Source organism: Dreissena polymorpha, chromosome 5 (assembly GCF_020536995.1).
Source record: "Dreissena polymorpha isolate Duluth1 chromosome 5, UMN_Dpol_1.0, whole genome shotgun sequence".
NCBI lineage: Eukaryota > Metazoa > Mollusca > Bivalvia > Myida > Dreissenidae > Dreissena > Dreissena polymorpha.
In genome coordinates, this window is record NC_068359.1 from 41,792,247 (window position 1) to 41,816,383 (window position 24,137).

Below are 24,137 nucleotides of genomic sequence, written 5' to 3' on the forward strand. Positions count from 1 at the left end.
CGCCCCCTGGCGGCCATGTTTTTCAACCAACGGACATCATTTTCCAACTCGTCCAAGATATCATTGGGATGAATCTTCTGACCAAGTTTATGAGGATCAGACAATAAATGTGGCCTCTAGAGTGTTAACAAGATTTTGCTATAGCCATATAAGGAAAAATGCCCCGCCCCTTGGCAGCCATGTTTTTCAAGCTAACGTAACCATTTTCGAACTCATCCAAGATATCATTGAAACCAATCTTCTGACCAAATTTCATGAAGATTGGACAATAAATGTGGCCTCTAGAGAGTGAACAAGGCAAATGTTGACGTCGCACAACGCACGACGGACAAAAGGCGATCACAAAAGCTCACCATGAGCACATTGTGCTCAGGTGAGCTAACAACAACAAATAGCTTCGGTATATATATATTTAATATTTTGCGACATACATTTTCAGCAATCTTTTGCTTTACCTCAATTGACATTTTTGTTACGGTTCACATGTTGTTTACAAACTTAACAGTATTGTTAGCAGACGAGAAATGTCTAGTTTATTTAGCTTCGGCTTTACAAGTAACTGTAAGTCTGCAAAATCCAATGAAAAATGCACAGAAAAATCATCCGAAAGTGCCAAAGAAGTACGAATTGAAGCGAAAACGCAAGTTTTTACCAAAATGGAAAAGTGAGTTTGAATGGTTGAGATATGATGAATCTTTAGAAGCAATGTTTTGCAAACCCTGTGAACAGTTCAGTGATGACAAGAGCTCATTGTTTATTTTTGGGTGCACTACTTTTCCCCTTGAATTTAAAAAAACGCATGAAAAAAGTTCCTCACATGAGCTTGCTTGTAAAAAGGAAACGATTTGCTCATGAAAGAAAATAAGCAAACTGTCGTCTGCTCGTACACTGGAGACTGGAGACATTGACAGTTTGGTGATATTTCATGTTTGGGAAAGTGGCTTTACGTTCAGGGCAAGTAGATTTTCTAAGTACTTAGAGGTTTTTAGGTTAATGTTGAGCCCTGGTTTATTTTTATTGCATAATTTCAAGAATATTCAGACAGAATCATTATTGAAAATACATTATACAATGCAAATACAGTGAAACCTCGCTATTAAGACCACCTGTGGGACTTTTGAAAAGTGGTCTTAATAGCGAGGTGGTCTTAATTTTGAGTTTTCATGAATTTGATGGACAGATAATACAACAAGAGCTGTCAGAGGACAGCGCGCTCGACTATTTGAGTGCTTGACAGTATAACATAAGCCATCATGGGGAAATTGTTCATATTCAATAATTTATTAGACGATCTTTCAAAAATAAAAAAAGGAAAAAAAACGATTTTTTTTTGGGGGGGGGGGGGGTGTAGGGGGGTTGAGAGGGGGGTATAATGTGGGTGTGGTAATTTATTAGATGATGTTGTTGTTTTTTTTAAATTGGGGGGGGGGGGAGGTTGGGGGGGGGGGAGGGATTCTGGGTAGGGGCGTGGGGTATTGTTTGGATGGAATCCATTGTGGTATTGAGGTAAGTGTTGTTTTGTCAAAGTAATAATAAAATGTGACCATAAATAAAGAAGTTATGGCAAATTAAGCAAAACAGTGTTTTTTCTTTATGAAATATTCGGCGTTATTCAGCCCCATTCCCCCATCTTTAGAGTATATATTTTTCCCCCAAATATTTTTAAAATTCCCCTCTCGGAAGTGTTATTCAATTTTAATCAATACCTCATTTAAATACGTCTTTTGTTACGAAATTACTACAATTTTCCTGAACTGCATCCGCGTGTTTACTTTATTTTAGCCTTTACCGCAAACTGTACGTAGTTCACTATCAAGAATTTTGCTTTACGACATCTACCGCAAACCATACGTATTCCATCATGTTGCACAACAACAAAAGCTATCGTAAAAAAATTGACAAATCTGTTTTAACTTAAAAATAAATTGATATTCTTTTCAAACAAGTACAACTTAAAAGTCAGTCTTCTTCAAATGCCGGTAGTGAAACGCCAGAAACGTCCGGTCAAGAGAGTGTTGAAAGACTGTTTAGTTTGCTCAACCTGCTTTGCACGCCACAGAGAAACAGGCTTAAGGAAGCTACACTGGAGTCCCTGATCAGACTTTGTCTGCACACGGAGAGACTTGGTGAAGAGGAGGTCACCAGAATATTTGATAAATTCGCTGAAAAGCCCAGAAATATTGAACTTTGAACATGAACATAACATGTTTATAAATAAAAGAGTTTGAATTATGTTTTTCTCCCTCTGTATGGTGAATTATAGTGTTAAAACTTGATTTTGTACTGTTACTAGCTAAGCATAGAAATTTCCCCCTTTTCCCCTTTTAAGCGCGAATTTTCCCCCCCTCAGGGGACCTGACCACCTTCCCCCAAAACTGAAAAAAAAACACTGCAAAATGTTCAATTATCTTAGTGTAAAAGGGGCCATAATTATGTCAAAATGCTTGATACAGTGGTCTGTTCTTGTTTATAGGTTGGGGTCATGTTGGTAAACAAGTATGCAACATATAAAAGCAATATGTCAAAGGATATAGGAAATATTTGGGGTAGTACGCAAACTTTAACATAGATTTATCAATCATATGCATATTCTAAGTATAAAAGGGGCAATAATTATGACAAAATGCTTGATAGAGTTGTCTGCTCTTGTTTATAGGTTAGGGTGATGGTAAACAAGTATGCAAAATATGAAAGCAATATGTCAAGGGACAATGAAAATAAATGGGGTAGTACGAAAACTTTAACATTTGCACACTAACTCTAACGGAAACGGAACAGAAACGCCGACGCCGGGGTGAGTAGGATAGCTCCACTATATATATTTCATATATAATAGTCGAGCTTAAAACGTTAATATTCAATGAATTGTTATCATTTTGCATAAAATATAACAGTAATTAATTTAAGCAGTGTACAATGATAGCGGATAAGCGAGTTGGTCGGATTAGTGAGTGTAACGACCATTGAAATATAGGACAAAATCGGAACTGAAAAATGGTGGTCGTCAAAGCGAGTTGGGCGTAATACCGAAGTGGTCGTAAAGAGAGTTTTTACTGTACAAAAGATTCAAAGAGCAATATTGTATCATCAATTTATTCATAATTATTATTATTTCTGTTGATTCATTGACATGAAATTTCATTGATTCGTTATCAGGCATATCTATTGTATCCCTTATTCAATACATTTTTTTATTATTATGTCTTAGGTATATGACAAAGGACATAAACATTCATTGAACATTAGATTTTGTATTTGAGTGGACCAACTTAAACCATAAAAAATATAAAAAAATTAGATAATGGTTTGACAAAAATCATGGGTGTCTGACAGATTTTAATTGGTGAATATACCAAAATCTATCACATGCCAAATACACGTCATTTGCTGTAAAATAAATTAATACAACTAGACAGCTACAACATTTCCGAACACTTCATCAGGGCGTACTCTGCCATTGGCTTAATTAGCTTATGGCTACAATAGATACATTTGGCTTAAGAAAATAATATTTGGCTACAACTTTGTTCATCATAAAAACCATGAAAATAGTCAAATTTACCCAAAGTTAGCCATAGCGAGGCAAAAATATGGCAACATAATTTTTTTAGCTGGAGGAAGCCCTGATCATGAAAACTGTGTCTACTTTAATCTTTTTCGTCAATGCTGTGCGACCAGTATTACGCAGGCTACCCACATGTCTGACTTGCTGTATCCGTTGTGTCTTAGGACAGGGGAGGTGACTCCCAGAGCCTCCTGCAGCACACAACAGAGTTCTCCGCCCTGAAACCCGTCCCGGCATGCTCCATGCACCTCCTCTCCATCCTGCAAGGGACACAACTCAAAACAATATATCACCATGCAAGCGGGAAACAAAATGTACTCAATGTAATTGATATAACTTGACAATTAAGTTTCAATGAGGTATGTGTGGACTGCAAGGAAATGGTTCAGTGCATGCCAGTATTTGTCATAAATGCTAATTTCAAAATGATATTGTACATGATTTAAATAATATTAAAATATAGTTTTTTCCCTTTATATTAACTGTTATCATAATGACATATTTGAAAAAGAGTTCTGTTATACAACTTTCTTCCTTTTGTACACTTGAATCAGTTATTCTAATTCAATTTAACTTCTAGTATTTAAACATAAAAATAAATGTAAATAAGCCTCATTTTAATTATTACAGATTATATACATGTAAATAGAATTTGGTAAATCAAAACAATCTAATTCAGTTATCTCCCTTACACAAGTAGAAATATTTGTACCAAAAAAAAATTGCTTACCTCCCTTAGACTATACCAATCAAAATGAGACAGGGCCTTAGGCAAAGTAAGCTTATCACCAGGAACACAGAAACAATCTGATCAGATTAATTCATGGACAAATGTGGTTACTTTAATGTTGTCACATCAAATGGAAGTACTAGTTACCCTGAGGCCAAACTGTACTACTATCTCATTAAGGAAAACAATTAAATGGCAATAATGACTAATGCCACCTGCATTGTAAATGGGTTATCTTTGTAACATCATCAATAACTGGGAGCACTGAACACCAGGCAACTTGTTAGAATAAATTTATAATTGTTCAATAATTTCAAGTTAAATTGATCTTACAACTGAGTCACAATTTGCTAAATATCACAGAACATACATGTTAAAGGATTTATAGATCATGAAAAAGACTGTCAAAATGAAAATACATTTGTATTATGCCAACTTCACTGTATAATAATATCACTCTGGATTCTTTGTTTTTATTAATATATAGGAACATTTATAACAAGACTATTGCCAAGCAATATATGTCCCCTACCGGCTCCACCATTGTCAGAATTTTTTAAAATATATATTTGTTGCCATAGCAACCAGAATTCTTGACGTAAGAAAATGAAAAGATGTGCATAATCTCCATATTGCCATATGACCATGTTTCAAGTTTCATTAAAAAATATGAAGAACTTTTAAAGTTATCCCAGGATCCAGAAAAATGTGACAGACAGACAGAGAGACAGACAGACTCACAAAGCGCAAACCATAAATCCCCTCCGGTGAAACCGGTAGGGGACAAAAAAACAACACAAAAACACCACATATAATTTTTTTGCAAAATTGACCCAATACTCAGTATTAGCCAGTAAGCAGAAATAGTGTAAAATGCTGCAAACATGTGACATGTGTGACATGTGGAGACTAAAATAGACCCATTTCACACTGGAGTATAGCCATGACATACCTGACAGATTCTCAGGTTGTTTTGTGGTGTATGCGCCAATGCAATGAGCGCCTGTTTCATCCTCCTCCTATTACTGGAAAGAGAATATCCTCTCCACATGAAAAATTAATGGTTAACATTAGAGGACACATATCATTTTGCCATAGTGTAATAACCCCCCCCCCCCCTCCTTCCTCCAGCCTCTAGCTATAAGCAAACAGCGTAATATATTATGACACAATATAGTAATTTATAGCCTATTTAACTGCGAATTTAGAGTACATCTTACCCCCAAAAAAGTAATATACCAACAACAACAAATGTTCCAAATTTCTAATTTTTATAGAATAATCATTATCTATTATGAACAATTCTAGTGTTAACACAACTGAGTAGTTTCTAGGGCCTAGAGCCCACGCCCTTAAGGCAGAAAACTACAGGGACTACAACAAACATGTCATGGAATCAGAATCTCTTGAAAAAAACACAATTGTTCTATCACGTTTATAAACTCATGTAACAAAAGCACTGTCACATTTTCAAACACATGCGTTCACAGTAATAAGAGACTATTTCTATGGTGGTGCATGTGCTTTCTAATTACATGACTACATGAAAACTGAAATGTAGATTCCAAGTGACCAATGGCAAGGCCAGAGCTGGAATGAAATCAGTATCAGTAAACAATATCTGGTTTCAAGGAGAAATCTCTGGAGGACAAGGATATTTCTTGATTCCTACAATATGTTCAGCTTGGTAAAGGTTATCCAGTAGAGAGGTTACATCCATACTTGTTTAGGGTCAACAACTGTACTGGTATTGCAGGCGGAGGTGGAAGTTGAGTTTATTAACTTCCAATAGAAGAGGACAATACATTTTTGTAATTTCATATTAATAATTATTTGAACCCAAATGTTTTGTTTCCTTCTCAAGACAACTTTTCAAGTATCATCTAGATTAACCTATTTATGCCTAGCTTCTAGAAAAAAGGCCTTGGCAAACAGCTTAGACCAAGATGAGACGCCGCATGATGTGGCGTCTCATCAGGGTCTGCGCTGTTTGCTTAAAGGTATTTCTGTAAGAAATATTCTAAATATAGAAATAAATATACTAGGCATCCCTAATTTTGGAAATAAATTGATCCAATTTAGAAGGATGGGAGAGTCCACTATGCATAAATGGGTTACAGTGACGTTGACGTGAACTTCTTTCTCTGCTTCCTGACAAACCACACATACAGTTAACTTGTAGTTAATTGCGTCAATGTAATTATTCACAATTATTCACAAACCTAACAATTGTGGTTACAGTAAACAAGCAATAATACCCCCTCAGGGTGCCCTATCTAGCTTAGCAATTATCGGTTAATGCACTGTTATCGCAATTTCAAAACAGGTTCACGCAATACTATACATACATAGTGAAACACCTGAACGACTAAATGTAATTGCAGAGTTCTCAAATGAACGATTAAACCTATGACGGCCTAAACCGGTCTATTAATAGGTAAAATAGTTTTTGCTGATGTCAGAACTGGTTTGGCCCAATTGAAAGCTGTTTAGCAGTTTACTCTCAGTACAAAACACACATGGATGTAAACATTGAAAGTTTGTAGACCTTGAAGTGGATAATCTGATGAAAATGTCCTCTTATAAAAAAAATATTCTTTACTCTGGTACGTATTTGCTTTACTGTTTAAGTGTTCAACAAAAATGTACAGCCCTTTAAAAAAAAGAGTTCCACTAAACTGTCAAATTTTCTCTACTGTTGATGGATACAGAAAATGAAAAATTGTGAAAGATAGTAAAATATGTGATAAACACAGCTAGTATAAATCATACTTAACCCTTTCCCACTTAAAAGCAAATTGAAAATGGCTATGTGCAAGCAGCATGACACCAGAACAGCCTGCGAGTAACTCGCAGTCTGTTCAGGTTTTATGCTGTTTGCTGCTCATCAGTATCTAAATGTTGGAATTAAAGCCTTAAAAACTTGAATCTAGTAAGAAAAGGTCTTAAATTAAATATAGCTTTCTAAGGTACACATGCGTCAAAATACATATCTAAGTGGTAAAGGGTTAATGTCTTTAATACAAAAAAAACATAAAAAAATCCCATCCTCAAGGATCAGGCGTGGATCTGTCATAATTAGAAAGAAGATAAATAAGTCCCTGAGTGCACTAGGTCTTCTGGTCATAAAGTAAACAGTTCCGATGTACCGGTACTGAGCATTTCAGCAAGTTGAGTTCGATGTTCTGAGCATTTCAGCAAGTTGAGTTCGGACAGAATACTTGAAAAGGGTAGAGTGGGAGATCCTGTCTAGTAGACAAGTAAGTTGAAATCTCAGGAGTGATTCAAGGACCATTACACAACATTCGGACCAATTATGTGAACAATTTCCTGTTGAGAAGTAGCACAATGGCTATCTTATAATGTATTCATATGTTATCAGTAAGCAGCCATCCTACACAGGGCTTTTCATATCATTTTGGGAACAGGACACGTGTAATGAGGAATGTTTGCGTCAATTTTCTTCAAATTGGGGGAAAACATTATGTTAGATTTTTAAATATTGAATAATGAGTAATAAAACTGAAACATAACAGTAAAAATATATTTCAAATTCAAACTACTATATTTTAAGACTTATCATCTTTTTTTCAAAACATGTGAAAGTCAAAACATCAATTGACAATTTTTGGACTGGATTTGGAAAAAAGATACTTTTTGCCAATGGGAATATGAATTAAAATACATACACCTAGGTATAAAAGTAGTCTCCTTCAGGTATACATATAATTACAGACATATACCTACTGTACCTACTGCTATCAAATTAAGTGTGTCATTATACCACAAATTGTCCCATCCATTATATGTCCCCTGGGCGTTAGCTAAGTACAGATTTTAACAAAGGGTTCCCAGTTTCTAATCAAGATAACAACCATATGATTCGGTTTGACCTAATTTTAAGCTGGGACACATATACAAGGCCTGACAATTACTTTAATAATGGTTGTTAAACTGTCAATAACTACACATTTACAAAACCTTAGACAGTTCAATGTGCAAAATGGCCTATTATCAAGCATAAAAGAAACAAGTATTTCGAAACTGTCACGTACCAAGCCAATAACTAGATTCAGCTGGAAAATATTCTACCAGACACTAACCTGTCTTTCTTAACACAATTTAATCAATTTTACTGAGTAAACATGCTTTTCAAACTTTATCTGACATTGTTCTTTTATGTGTGTTGCTTACATTTTTTTCCCATCACATAGGCGACCAGAATGGATAAAATCAATTTTTCAATATCAGTCTTGGATAGTTCAGGACAAATCGATTCACAAAATGCCCCAGCCACAAACAAAGCCACAACGGGCTATTCGGTTCATCTGTTTCCATGGAGCTCCATTGACAAAGTGTCACTATGCTTCCTTCCTAGAATAGAGCTCCGCAAGGGTCAAGGACATAAGGAGAACAAGACAATGGCAGCCACGACTGTTTAATTTCGATATTCCACAATGGATAAACAACAGTGGCATCAATCCATTGTCCGGGCTGTAGAAGATAATGAATGAACCGATCAAAGTCAAAGCTATCAAAAGAATGCATGAAAGAGTATCCCATTTTTTCCTATTCATGGAATCAGTGTCTTCCAATGTACCAACATTATTGTAGAAATCAAAATCTGGTATTCTAATATAGAATATGCTTCCTTGGGTTAAGTTTTTGCACATATGTGTGGGCAATGAATGTTTACTTGTCTTAAAGAAGACATTTAAAAACTAAGTTGTAATTGCAATTTTTTGCCTTTTGTTCAACATTTTCTAAACTTACTGATTAGCAAGCAGTCATACAGTTATTGAATCATCAACTGCATCATGAATGATTCTGTTTACAGACTATGTAATGATCGCTATGATTGCTGGCATGATATTCATCTCTGAAGTCCATACCTTTATTTTGCTTATGCATGACTATGCTTGATTAGGATCTTGCTTGTGCATGACAATAATTGATTATGATCGAGGCGTAACAAACTTGAAACATTATTAAAGGCATGATCAATTTTATTGTTTGCAGGCAGACATCTGATTGTTAACAAAGCAGAATTGTAGTACATTTAAACTGCGCTCTGTGAAAAGTGGGTTTAATGCATGTGCAAACAGTGTCGTCCCAGATTAGACTGTGCAACCTGCACAGGCTAATCAGGGACGACACTTTCCGCTTTTATGATAGTTTTCATTTAAAGAAAGTCTCTTCTTGGCAAAAATCCAGTTTAGGCGGAAAGTGTCGTCCCTGATTAGCCTATGAGGACTGCACAGGCTAATCTGGGTCGACTCTTTATGCACATGCATGGACTCTCCCACTTCACAGAGTGCGGCACATATTTTTTTAGAAGCTCAACTGATCTCCGTGATATGACTTGAATACTGTAACCAGCCATCAATGTTAGTTTCCGAGGCCACCGAAATAAGGAAATTTTGATACATTGAACCGCCAGTTTCAACCTGATTCTGCAGAAGGCCTTTTAATATATTCACAACATTAATTGCAGCCATATTCTGTTTTAATATCTGAGCCCATCTTTGAAGTATTCAATTTCAGACAGCAATTTTCATAATGTTCAAATTATTTCAATTTTTGTGTTTTCAGAGGACCATGTCACCGTTTATTCCTGTGTATTGGACTGAATCACAACAAAGGCTGCCAATCTCCGCCCACCATCTGTTACCGGCCTCATTTGCATACAGCTGTTACCCTCCTAAAGTCGGTGACAAATGGCCTGAAGGCGACACAGGGGTGATTATAGTACATGTTTGATACACAATACTTTGGTTTACAATGCATTAAACACTTTACCACTTAGCTACGTATTTTGACATATTTGTAGTCTCTTAGAAAGTTAAATTTAATTAAAGACTTTTCTTACTAGATTCAAGTTTTAAAGTGCATTAAACCAGCTTTTCCAACTCTTAGATACTGATGAACAGCAAACAAAAAAGTCTTCATATCAAACCCTTAATTACTGATGAGCCTGTTCTGGTTTTATGCTGTTTGCACATAGCCATTTCCACTTTGTTTCCGAGTGGGAAAAGGTTTTAAAAAATCATGCCAACCCCTGTGCAGAGTTTCACTCTCCTCATTAAATCACAGGGTTAACAGTAAAACCCAACAGTAGCTGGGTAACCTGAGCACCTGACAAAGAACATTCATTCAGGCTTCAATGAAAACATCCCATCAAGGGCACACTTGGGCAATTAAAGGGCTCTCAAATTCCTTAACATTCTTCCAATGAGTGGAGAGGTCAGGTTTACCCTTTGTGTATTGCTAAAGGGGCTCCGGTGGGAGCAGTGGCTAGCAGCCGCTCTTTGTTTCTGAGTGTGGGAAAATAGCACGATTAGAAATTAAACCCACCATACCTTGTAATTAGAAAGTTAATTGCCAATTAATGAATAAATAGGCCATTTGTTTTTTTGTTTGATTGTTTTTTTGTAAAAGAATGTGTTTGCAGAAAAAGGAAAGTAGAAAAGGCGATTTGTAGCTGTATTTAGGTCTCTGTTTTTATGCATTATTATCTCAAATAAACTTCTTTGCAGACTGTCAAAAAATAACTGTTTGCAATACACTTATGGACTATAAACTCTGGCTGACTCAGTGCATAGGAAAGGTGATTGTACATGCATGGTTTCATTCTGTAACAATGGTTTACAATTCTTGCAGACCTTCAAAATGGTAAATTGCTTCATAACAGTTTTGAACCTGATGAATGGCCAAACTACAAATGAGCATAGCTATAGGAAAACTGGGCTTAATGCATGAGGGTAAAGTGTTGTCCTAGATTTGCATGTGCAGTCCGCACTAGCTAATCAGGGACGACACTTTACGCTTATATTATTATTTTTTTTTAAAGGAAGTCTCTTCTTCTTGAAAATCCAGTTTAGACAGAAAGTTTTGTCACTGACAAGCCTGTGCGGACTGCACAGCCACATCTGCCACGACACTTTAAACACATGCATTAACCCTGTATTCCCACAGTGGTCTCAAATACATCTCCAGCCCTGGCTGACTCAGTGCCCAGCAGAGCCGCCTACATTATACTGAGTGGTCTGAAACCTGACCCTGGCTTTGTCTGGCATTTGAAAGCACTATTAACATGCTATCACATCGCCCATGAATACATATCCCCTGCCACGAACAAAAGACAGCTTGTTTAAATGTCACCCAGTACTTCTTAAATGTTACAGGTGATCAATTTCTATGGTACTGATAGTAGATTTTATCAATAATACGTAAACAAGGGATTAAGCTTACCACGGTAGTTAACCCTTTCAGTGCTGGAACCGAATTTTAAAGGCCTTTGCAAACAGTTTGGATCGAGATGAGACGCCACAAAATGTGGCGTTTCATCAGGATCCAAACTGTTTGCTATTCTGATAGTATTCTTTGAAAAAAATCAAAGAAAATGCTAATTTTAGAAATTCAGCAGTTGACATTTTAGCAGACGAAAAATTTCCCAGCATGCAAAGGGTTAAACATGGACAAAAATGTACAAGTGTTTTCACATATCAACATTAAATGTATAGATGTGATTTTGGTATAATTTCAAACCAATGACCAATACCTGAACTATAACATGTTTTGTAGGCACAGGAGATTAGTCTAGATAAGGGTATGAAGGACTGATTAAATCTTATTAATTTGGCTTCACACAAATTAAGTCCAGATTGCTGGATTGCTGGTAAACAATCTCCGGGCCTTTGTTACAGAGAATTAGGTCATCTTAAACAAACACAATTAAAGCACTGTTATTTGGATAAACCCTGAAAGCACTGTTTTGGTAATATCAGCTTACGGCAAGCTTTGATGTCTGGTAAAATGGGACTGACAGCAACTGAGTGTGAACAACAAACAGGACATATTGTTCTGAAACCTGCCAACAGTGGGACAATAGCTTGCTAAATGAAAATAATTGTCCAATCTTGTCAACTTTTGTCAATTACATAATTGGTGTTGACAACTATGTGGGTAAGTTGGAGAAAAGAAAACAATGAGAATTTGTCTGAACTTTTAAAATCAGTAGTCGTCAACATCCTTAGGTAGTATGATAAATGTAAAAACAAGAGATGTGTTTGTCAGAAAAAAATGCCCCCTAATGCACCGCTTTTTTTATACTTTTGACCTTGAAGGATGACCTTGACCTTTCACCACTCAAAATGTGCAGCTCCATGAGATACACATGCATGCCAAATATCAAATTGCTATGTTCAATATTTCAAAAGTTATTGCAAAACTTTACTATATTAAAGTTTTTAATTTTCGACCTTTGACCTTGAAGGATGACCTTGACCTTGACATTTCACCACTCAAAATGTGCAGCTCCATGAGATACACATGCATGCCAAATATCAAGTTGCTATGTTCAATATTTCAAAAGTTATTGCAAAACTTTAATATATTAAAGTTTTTAATTTTTGACCTTTGACCTTGAAGGATGACCTTGACCTTTCACCACTCAAAATGTGCAGCTCCATGAGATACACGTGCATGCCAAATATCAAGTTGCTATGTTCGATATTTCAAAAGTTATTGCAAAACTTTACTGTAACCTTAAAGTTTTGGGACAGAATGACAGACAGACAGGTCAATTTTGAATTACAAAATAAATGGAATTTGTTCTCTTTCCTCCAATGAAAAATGTGAACACTTTTAAACTATAAATATACTGAAGGCTTGTTAAAACAACTTAAATTATTTCTATTAATGGACATTTGCTCAAACAAACTGCTCCATAAGCTATACAACTAGAATAACCTTTATGACATTGATGTAATGTTTGCTGTAATGGCCAAAAAGCACCCACTGACCTTAAAGTAACCCACAACACAGGACCTTAAAAACTGGAAAAATAATTTTCTTCTTCATTAACCCATTTATGCCTAGTGGACTCTCCCATCCTTCTTAATTGGAATAATTTATTTCCAAAATTAGGGATGTCTAGTATAATCATTTTTATATTTAGAATATTTCTTACAGAAATTCCTTTAAGCAAACAGCGCAGACCCTGATGAGACGCCGCATCATGCGGCGTCTCATCTGGGTCTACGCTGTTTGCCAAGTCCTTTTTTCTAGACGCTAGGCATAAATGGGTTAAGAGAAAAAAAACATTTTTGAAAGATGACTTGTCAAGGTCCTATTTCCAGACATAGCATAACATGTCAGCTGATTTCCTTGTTGCTAACAGAGACAGATGTTGGAGGGGCCTGACATCCTTCTTGTTTATGATCTGCCTAATTGTTTGCATACCAAATGTCCTGAGTGGCCAGTGTCACATGGTACTTACTGGCCAGGGGGTGGGTACCTGGACAGATACACAACAGGGCTTGACACTGGCCATCATCAAGCAATCAATGATCATGACAAGCGGAGTGAGATAAGAGGCAAACACTTGCGCTGCCATCACTCTCTGACAGTTTTCCATGTGTAAATAATCTAACCCATTACCACTTAAATACGTAATATGACCCATTTGTAGTCCCATAGAAAGTTATATTTAATTAAGGACCTTTATTACTAAATTGAAGTTTAAAAGGCTTCATTTCCAACCCTTAGATACTGATGAGCAGCAAACAGCATAAAACCTAAACAGACTGCGAGTCACTCGCAGGCTGTTCTGATTGTATGCTGTTTGCACATAATCATTTTCACTTTGCTTCTAAGTGGGAAAAGGTTAGTTAGACTACTTGACAAAAAAATACAGAAATTTTGATTTATGCATGACTTTCTCATAAATCTTGTAAGCATGATGTCCCGGCCTGGTACACTCCTATTGAGGAGAAAAGCCTTTTTTTAATAAAAACTTTATTTTCTATCAGTTAACTGTCCAAATTGCAATAAACCACAATAAACCCAGTATTTTTCACCTTAACTATTCATCAAAAATGCATTCAATTTTTTTTTTACATTTCTAATGGGAAGATTCAACAACCCTCCTTTTTGACAATAAAGTTTCATGGATTTGCCACACCACAAAGCTGTCAAACAAATATAGTCCTGCTTAAACAAGGCCAATGGCGCATAAATGCATGCCCCAGCAGGCCTGAATACACAAAATCCCCTTGTTAAAACCCATGAAAGGCCCCCTGGTATCTGAGGATCCCAACGGTCTGGCTGGCAGGCACATTCAATTATCATCCGGGGCAGACCTGTCAGGGCGGTCATAATTTAGGCTATAACCCAATAGTGTACTAAAGCTGTCAAAAAGCTGTATCTCATACAAAAGACATTGCCTTGATAAACTGTTACTGCAAGGGGATGGAAATAAAAAACGCCATAACCCAGCAGTAATCTGTCTGTACAGCTGCTTAACTGATTTGTGTTCCGCTTCACAGATTCGTGTTCCCAACAAAAGCAGTTTATCGGAAATCCCCCACAACAACCGACCTATATTTAGCTGCAGACAGCTGAGACCTAAACCAGTTTGAGTTAGCTTGTTTTGTTTTGAAGCATCAGAAAATAGAAATGAGAAAATAGGTCTTTACTCTTATCACTTTCTTAAAATTGCAATCATGTTGATGCCAACATAACAATGGTATTAAATGATAGATTTTATAAATATTATGCAGTGTAAACTAACTATGCTATTCAACTGTAGATGAAATTGGTATGGGTTTTTGTGTCTCAGTTAGCTTGTTAGGTTTTGAAGCATCAGAAAAAAGACATCAGAAAATTGGTCTCACCACCAGTTTAAAATCCAAAGCATGTTTATACAAAACTACTGTTTTATTTATAGATATTATGCAAATTGTATACTGACTATTCAATTTTAATGTAGATGAAGTTGGTATGATTTTTTTTGTCTCAGGACTGCTCGGGAACACGGACTCTAGATGAGACGGATATAAAACAGGACCGTATCGGCAAATAGCTTGTCGATACTTTGTTACGTAACCAGTAGCTATCGATTAGTGTACATCGAAGCGCCGAGGTTATACATTTTGATCTACCCACTCACGTCTTTTTTTAAATTATACTTTCATTTCTCGGCCGATTATATATCACTAGGAAGCCTTCGTTACGTAGTTTTCAGATATATAAATATATATTATGTTTTTCTTCTGATTTGGGCAGCCCGGCGAGTTATAACTTTAATTTTTGCAAATATCACACCGTTTTAGAGTCTAGATTTACCGTTGGCATGTTCGTACTTTATACCGATTTGTAGCGTTTATATTTGGAGTTCAGTTTTAAAAATTACATCTTGCTTAGGAGAATAGAATTCTTTATACGATAGAATAAAAAATGGTTTTAAAAATGAAACTAAGTAAGGAATGACTTTGTATGAAAGTATCGCGCGGTCCTAACGCAGAGAACTGATGCTACGGTCTTGGCGATTATGCTTTTGTTTAGATACCGGCCATTTAATTTCCTTTGTCATGATTATTATATTTTTTATAAAATATATTGAGATATTTTGTTCACGAAACATATCAATAAAGCTAATTATTAATGAAGCTTAATAAATTAGCGATTTCAGCTCTTGTTTATAACACAGACAGGGTGTTAATTTTATTACGAGACAGCGTATATAGCGGACCCTCTTGATATTTTTCGGCCAGGATTTTCAAGAATCTTTAAATAATTTTAATTAATTGATAATTTAAGGTAAATAACCTTTCATGTAATTATACATAATAATCTCTTTGAAAATAAACAACAAACAATGAATGTTTTGACACCTATTTTATTTCAAGTATGCAAAGCCGAAAAATATCAAGAGGGTCCGCTATATACATGTACGCTGCCTCGTAATAAAATTATTAATATTAATTCTGTGTTATAAACAAGAGCTGGTTGGGAGTGTGCCATTAATGGGTATTACAATCAAGCACTCAAACCCCTGATGAGGCTTAATCAAGGTGTCAAAGCTTCAAACAATGACCTCTCTATTTATGTATTAATTTTAAGTGAAAGACAACTAAAATCAAGAATGATTACAACAAACATGTAATGGAGTAAAAACAATCCACCTTTGTCAAACCGAACAAGATCTGTTACTCTTTACCACTAGCAATAATGCCCTCCGATTCAGATGCAATCGATGAAATAAGCATGATGAAACAAATGAAATATTTACCATTCACTCTTTCGTATCCGTGCTTGGAAATCATATGACCTTGAAAACGAGACATTGTCTTGTAAGTTTTTGGGCACTCTGTACACTGGTAGACACCCACTGATCCGATTGCTTTTGTCACTTTTACTTTCTAAGACGATTTAACATTCTCAGAATCATCACTGCTACATGTGTAATCACCTAACAATTCGTCTAAATACAAGTCGTCATCATCCCAGTGAAAAAATCTGATTTTGAATAGTTGGACATGATGCACTGATGTCAAAATACGAAATGATCTGCGTAACACCAACCGTGAACCTTTTCAAGAATCTCTAAATAAGTTTAATTTTAATATACGTAAAGTGTTGTACCAGATTAGCCTGTGCAGTCTGCACAGGCTAATCAGGGACGACATTTTCCGCATTTATGATGTTTTTACAGAAAGTCTCTTCTTAGCAAAAATCAATGTTAGGCAGAAAGTGTCATCCCCGATTAGCCTGTACAGACTGCACAGGCTAATCTGGGACGACACTTTACGCACATTCTTTTAACCATCTTTTTACCGAGAGTGGCTCATTTATAAAACATCACATTATGCCCACTACTTTTGGCATTGAATATAAGAACAATCTACTTGACCAATTTTGAATTGAAAAATCTACTTGACCAATTTTGAATAGAACAATCTACTTGACCAATTTTTAATTGAACAATCTACTTGACCTATTTTGAATAGAACAATCTACTTGACCAATTTGGAATTGACCAATCTACTTGACCTATTTTGAATAGAACAATCTACTTGACCTATTTTAAATAGAACAATCTACTTGACCAATTTTAAATAGAACAATCTACTTGACCAATTTTTTTTTGCCACCGGGAATTCCCACTTGAATATTTGTACAACATACTTTAAATAAGAGCAAACAAACACTTATCAGGCAACTGATTCTGTTTCCAAATTTCCAACATCCTATTTATAACTACTGAATGACAGACATCCAATAATAGTATTTATCACAGTTGTATGATAACGACTATTGAAACCCAGGAAATTAAAACTATTGATATTGCAGTCATAAGGAAATGAAACTCAGAAACACTTCTCAATTCTTTAATCTTGATATAACCTCTGGCATTTTTCAATTATAACTATTCATACTATTACCAGTAGTCAGGAAGTTTAATACCATAGATACTTTGATAATATATCTTCATCAGGAAAATATGTTAATTCTGGAAATGTTTGATAACCTACATGAACTTATTACGTGACAATAAATTGTTTCTAACCGATAAGGCAGCTTTAAATGCGAGATTTTGAAAAAAGATTGATGCAGGCTTACCACTCATTGAGTATGACACAGTCATGTTATAATATATTCATAGATTTTAGTTAATTTACTTGTATTGTTTGAAATCATATCCCTTTTCAGTACAGCTATAGTTATGATCTTTAATAGGTTTTGGTGGCCATCTTGAAAAAAAAAAACACTTTCTGGAGGTCCAATTTCTGTAAACTTTTGATATGTTATAAAGTACCTTCTATCCTACCTGCAGGCTTAGTTTAAAAACCTTTTGTAGGAATGTTCGTGGGTCAATGTGTATATTGACCTGACTCTATTTCGTGTGAATAATCTTAAGGCTTGTATATCCAGATCTTGACCATTTAACCCTTTACCACTTAGAAATGTAGTTTCACACATTTGTAGGGGTATCCGGACGAACGGCACCTGGACAATCGGCACCCAGTGTTTTTTGCATACGCGGACAGTCGGCAACCTGTAAATTTGTCTCGACCCGGACAATCGGCACCCAATTTAATTGTATACCCGAACAAACGGCACCCTATTTAAGTCCCCGATCATAGCTATATATAAGCGGCAGGTGCGCCTAGCAATGTAAAATCGTATAATATATCCGCCTTATAGGAGATTCGCATTTTGTTTAATTATTATACGTTACAGTAATTGTTTCAATAATTAATTATCTTAAAGACGATCAAGATTCAAATTGTTGTGTGTTTTTTTTTTTTTATTTAATCTCGCGTAAAAATAAATGTTTAGATATAACTGAATTATGCATGAAATGCACAATTTCCACGAGGACAACATCGATCTTTTCATGAAAAGTCTCCGAAGTAACTTACCACGATTTTATCGTGAAGGAGTTCACAATATGGACCGATTAGTGTGCGTGGTGTAACAAAGCCACTGAAACTATAGATTGATATTGACACGGGGTTATTCAAGCATGACTAATTCACAACCGCACCAATCTTCAGATGTGTGAACAACTCCTTTGCCCTTACGCAGAGGGAAATATAGTATATTAAAGCCAATTAACAACCACATTAAACAAGGCCAACTGTTGGTTTGTCTGCGAACGTGAAACAATCGATATGCTAACAGGACCCCTGTTAATTGATCGATTTTGACACGTAGCGTAGTAACCTATTATTGAATATTTATGCGGGTATGTGTATTAGTACACATACACATACCTGATTTATGTAAAGTTTATTTCTCGCTATACGAGACTAAGAATCAGTAAATGGGTTTTTTCCAATAAAGACATTTGACTTGATTTGACTTTGTAGCGAAAGAAAATCCGTCAACAAATTAGTCTGATCCGCTAATTGGTTGAAAAAAAATAGATCGCTTATTGTCATTATAAATAATACCTGATGGACATTGCGATAAAAAGTACCATCTCCGTGTATTGTGGTGTTTTCAAATTATATATTGTATACATATATTTGGGCAAGAAAAATGCAAGCCAGTTGTAATTTCCATCCTGTAATTTTATTTGTTGTCAAATAGTACATGTATAATCAATTGCAAATAAAGCAAATCGCCTGAAGTTGTCAGCAGCAGATTATTGAGCTAATCGAACAAAATTAAACGTAATTTTTGTTCTTCTATTTAAGATTATTTTCATTCGCAGTTTGTTGTTTTCGGGAGAAATCATAAGTTGAGGAATTTTTTAATTGTCTTTGATGTTTGTTAATTGTTTAGAGGTGTTATTAAACCAATTAGCAGATAACGATAATCAATCCACACTTATATTGGTTTGATGACACAGTTTGTTGACGGGATTTATTAATCATCTCTTTTACCAAACCAATTAGCGGATTAGACTAATTAGTTCAACAAGGCGCTGACGGGCTTTATCGATCGCCTTTTATCGGGTGCCGTTTGTCCGGCTATACAATTAAATCGTGTGCCGATTGTCTGGGTCGACAAATTTACAGGGTGCCGACTGTCGACGTATGAAAAAAAACACGGGGTGCCGATTGTCCAGGTGCCATTTGTCCTACAATAATTGTAGGCCCTTAAAAAGTATATTTAATTTAAGATCTTCCTTACTAGATTCAAGTTTTTAAGGCTTCATTTCCAACCCTTAGATACTGATGTGCAGCAAACAGCATAAAACATTAACAGACTGGGAGTTACTCGCAGGCTGTTCTGGTTTTAAGCTGTTTGCACATAATCATTTTCACTTTGTTTCTGAGTGGAAAAGGGTTAAACTTTAATATTTAATACATGCAGCCACAAGTCCATGATACATTCTACATGGGAAAATATACAATAATATACAATACAATAACATAATTTGCACGGAAGCATACTTATTTTATAGTTAAGTGTAATTTTCACAAGAAGGTATACACTATTGACGCACTTAAGTGTATTAATGCAGGAAAAATGCAGAAAAATACAGCTTTTTTCTGTTAATTTTTTTTCTTCATTTTCAAGTGTATTTAAGGCGCTTCTTATGTGCATTACATGCAGAAAAATATGGTACCAATACGGCTGTGTTTAATTTGCATGTAATAAACTTTTTGAGAAGGGTATAATGGTATAACTCATAACTCACCCAGAAAAAAGGTCTAATGGACAGTATTTACTGGTTTCTGACCACTGTTTCGTCTTTGCCTGAAAAAAGAAAAGGGGACATTGTATTTATTAATGTGGAACATAAATTATACTTACAGCAAATTTGTTTGCCCAATTGGGACAGTACCTGTACCGTATTAATTGGGAACAATTAGCGCGAAAAACACTGAACTTGGAAAATTTGCATAGTGAAATCTTCAGATTGAGCTCTTTTATTGCTTGGTATAAATTTGCACAAACCAATTAAAATATTCATTTTCATGCATTTTGGCTTGAAATATTCAGCTTCAGTACTCATTCTATTTGTACAATTGTAGATAATGCACTGTGGAACAAAATTGACAAAATTTTCCTTCCTTTTGGGATATTTTCAGACGGCCATTGGGAATTTTGTAGTTTTTCCTCAATTGGGAAAGTACCTTTTACGGTACTTTATAAAGGAGGAAAATAACCGCTGATACTTACTAATTCAAGGAACAAATGAATTGTGTGTATAATTACCGTAACTATCTTGCTAATGTAACAATGAAACAATCTTGAGCTCAATGGCCATACAATAAGCATAACCCATCTAATGACTAATTAAAAAAACTTATTATTTTTAAAGGTACAGAACATTAAGTTTCTAAAGAAAATGTGTGGGCATGGATTGACGTCAATGTAGATAAAATTGACATGCTATAAAGGAAGTCCCTGACAATATCAAATAGCTTCCAATTTCTTGAGCAAGTTAAAAAACAAATACATGTTATGGCTACTTGCAAAATGTAAAGCCAGGGAGAGCTCTCTGGTTTCAATCAATATTGCCAATACCAGACGTATGATTTAACTCAGGTAAACCAGTAGTGGAAGAGAGGACTCAAAGTCAGAAATATAAGCCACAAAATGCACTGATTTTCTCAGCACAATTTTGGCAAGTATAATTACCTTTTATTCAGTTTTCAACATTTTCACTGCACATAAATGCTACAAAGTATATTAATAAATTACACAAGAATTGATTTGGAAATGGAGTAAGAGGTGCCTGAGTAAGAGGTGCCTGATTCATAGACCATGCATGTATTTTATGAATGAACCTTGAACTCTGCAGCTCATATTTTTCTCTAAAATCAAACTGTCAGTACTGCCAAAAGATTTCTCCCCATGTTTACCCACCCACTATCTGTTCATAGATCTCACTGCTATTATGTTTTATGGAGAACCAAGAATATTCATTATCACTCAAAGCAAAGCTGTCAAAATGAATGTTTAGTGAACCTTTCAAAAACAGATAAAAACATCTCTACCAATATTGTATGGCAATACATATTCCACAGGCAAAATGAGAGGTAAACAGAAGGTCAAGCATTGAGTGTGAAATTGCTGTAAATAAAAGCTTTTACAGTTCTAGACAGACACAACAGATTAACCCTTTACCACTTAGATACATGTACATATTTTGTTGCATTATTAAATGGTCCCTAAGGAGGTTAATTTTAATTAAAGATCTTTCTTACTAGATTCAAGTTTTAAAGGCTTCATTTCCAACCCGTATATACTGATGAGCAGCAAACAGCATAAAACCTGAACAGACTGCGAGTTACTCGCAGGCTGTTCTGGTTTGATGCTGTTTGCACATAGCCATTTTCACTTTGCTTCTGAGTGGGAAAGTGTTAAGCCAGTAGATTTCACACACGCACACACTCCTTGAATCAGTGGCGACCCTTGCATTTGTGCCCCATGATTTCACCCAGCTTTTTATGTAAGGTACATGTAATATAGTCACACCTTATAATTTTTATTTGTTGTATACACAATTGTCTTAGTCTGGCTACGAATGAAAGAACATTTTTCTTTGTTTTAATAAACAGCATAAAACCATATGATATTCAACAAATGAACCGTTTGCTTGATTGCGAACATTAAATGCCAAAAATTTTCCAGTGTCTATTACAAAGTCGGCAAACTTGGCAAACATATTTACTCCTTAGTCAAGTAGCTGAGCCGAAAACAAAGACACAACTTGTGTCCTGATCACAGGGCGGTCATGTGTCAGTCACTTAACTCTTAGCTATCATTCTAGATAATATCAGGATAATATCGGGCATTGTTTCATAGATCATTGATCAAGTCCGTAATTAGTGCAAACTCATGTTTGTACTGAATAGACACTTATTGTATTTTATCTACTGAATACATACAATAGAGATCTCAAGCTTTTTTTGTAATCTTAAGAGAATACGTGGTATTTTGTAATTGGTCCCTTCCAATGAGCATTGTGTGACTGATTCAATTAACAATCTATACTTAGTCATATATCCATACTTTAATAATAACCTTAAGTTTATATTGTAAAGGAAATAATAATTCAAAAATATATATCTATTTAAGTCTATGCAGTAAAATGACTGAATTTCCTAGCTTTTATGCCAGTCACGTAACAGCTATTAAGTCCTCACATATCTGATAATGTTGTATCAAGAACTAAAACTTGCAAAATACAAATTTTGAAACGATTCGAGTATTTGTATCTTGACATTTATTGCTGGAAATTGTAGACATGATACAAACTTCCTTCCAACTTTCATACTCTAACAAGTTAAAGTATAGCATAAATACTCATAATCAATGAAAATTGTGTACACTGTTTTCACAAAAATAAAGTTATCACATAAAAAATCAATGTACCTTAAAGCAATAAGCACAATTTCAACGCTAGATGTGGTATGGTAACAAAGATTTAACGAGATACAAAATGCTTGTTTTTATTATTTTTTTGTGGCACAATATATTCCATTTTAATTTCCTGTAATGATATCTGTTCATACGACACACGAACACTAACTTGGTACATGAACATGTGTTGAATATAGTTATTGTCCCGCAAAAAAAAACCCAAAAAGAACATTTTTAAATCTTGTTAAATCTATGTATCTGACAACATCTAGCGTTGAAATTTTGGCTATTGCTATAAGGAACATTGATTTTGTATGTGTTTACTTTTTTTTCGAAATATTGTACGAAATTTTCGTTTATTTTGATGGTTTATGTGCTTTTAATTAGTTAGCAGTGCTGGGCCACACTTAGTGTCCTCACATAATGCTGCCTTAGAAGCGGAAGGACCTCATAACCATAGCTCTTTCAGTGCTGGAACCGAATTTTGATGGCCTTTGCAAACAGTTTGGATCCAGATGAGACGCCACAGAACATGGCGTCTCATCAGGATCCAAAATGTTTGCTATTCTGATAGTATTCTTTGAAAAAAAATCGAAGAAAATGCTAATTTTAGAAATTCAGAAAACGACGTTTAAGCAGACGACTAAAGTCCTGTATAGCAAAAGGTGAGTCCTAAAATGTTGAAGTCAACTAAATATGTTGAGGATCCACACAAAACCAGGTTATCAACCTCACGAAACTGATTGTCAATGTCAATGGCACAATATTGTGATCAATGTTTTTAAAGTTTTGACAATTAAAGTGAACCAGTACACGTTTAATCTATGAACTACTTCTGACAATTAATAGATGACAGTGACAAATGGAAAATATGAACAACAGGTCATTGTTCCATCGTCACCAGTATATCAAGTATTTGTACAGGTAAACAATTTCACTAAAGGTCAGAGTTTCATCATGTAAACACGTCTCCATATAACTTAATCCGGACATTGCCCTTATTACCTCAAATCATATCATGAATGAGTAAAAAAGCAATTAGACAACGAAAGAAAAGCTGTTATAAATCATTTATGTTTCCCCCAATATTTAGTTTGTACTTTGACGCTTTTATATAACATTCCAATTATGGTGATACTTTGCAACACCCAAAAGCAATTAAACAGGATTTTTCTTAAAACAGACACAATAACAAAAATTGCTGACCAACATATTTCTTTTTTAACAATA

The 24,137-nt window shown here is 35.2% G+C and overlaps 1 protein-coding gene and 1 long non-coding RNA gene across 4 annotated transcripts in view; one reads left to right on the forward strand and one right to left on the reverse strand.

The window, feature by feature from the left end:
- The window catches only part of LOC127832562 (inositol-pentakisphosphate 2-kinase-like), a 50,565-nt gene that overhangs the window by 8,284 nt on the left and 18,144 nt on the right, over positions 1 to 24,137 (reverse strand). Inside the window, exons 7-9 of the mRNA XM_052358086.1 lie at positions 20,233 to 20,291; positions 5,248 to 5,320; positions 3,698 to 3,825 (exon numbers count right to left, since the gene is read on the reverse strand). Coding sequence (XP_052214046.1) covers positions 3,698 to 3,825; positions 5,248 to 5,320; positions 20,233 to 20,291 — 260 coding nt within the window. The remainder of the gene's footprint in view (positions 1 to 3,697; positions 3,826 to 5,247; positions 5,321 to 20,232; positions 20,292 to 24,137) is intronic.
- LOC127832578 (uncharacterized) overlaps positions 6,770 to 24,137 on the forward strand; it is a 30,773-nt gene continuing 13,405 nt past the window's right edge. Inside the window, exons 1-3 of one of the 3 annotated variants that reach the window (XR_008026969.1) lie at positions 7,420 to 7,555; positions 9,888 to 10,034; positions 14,624 to 14,708. This is a non-coding gene — a long non-coding RNA (uncharacterized LOC127832578). Of the gene's footprint in view, positions 6,902 to 7,419; positions 7,556 to 9,887; positions 10,035 to 14,623; positions 14,709 to 24,137 lie in introns of those variants that run through there. The other 2 variants (XR_008026968.1, XR_008026967.1) reach the window with 2 other exon arrangements.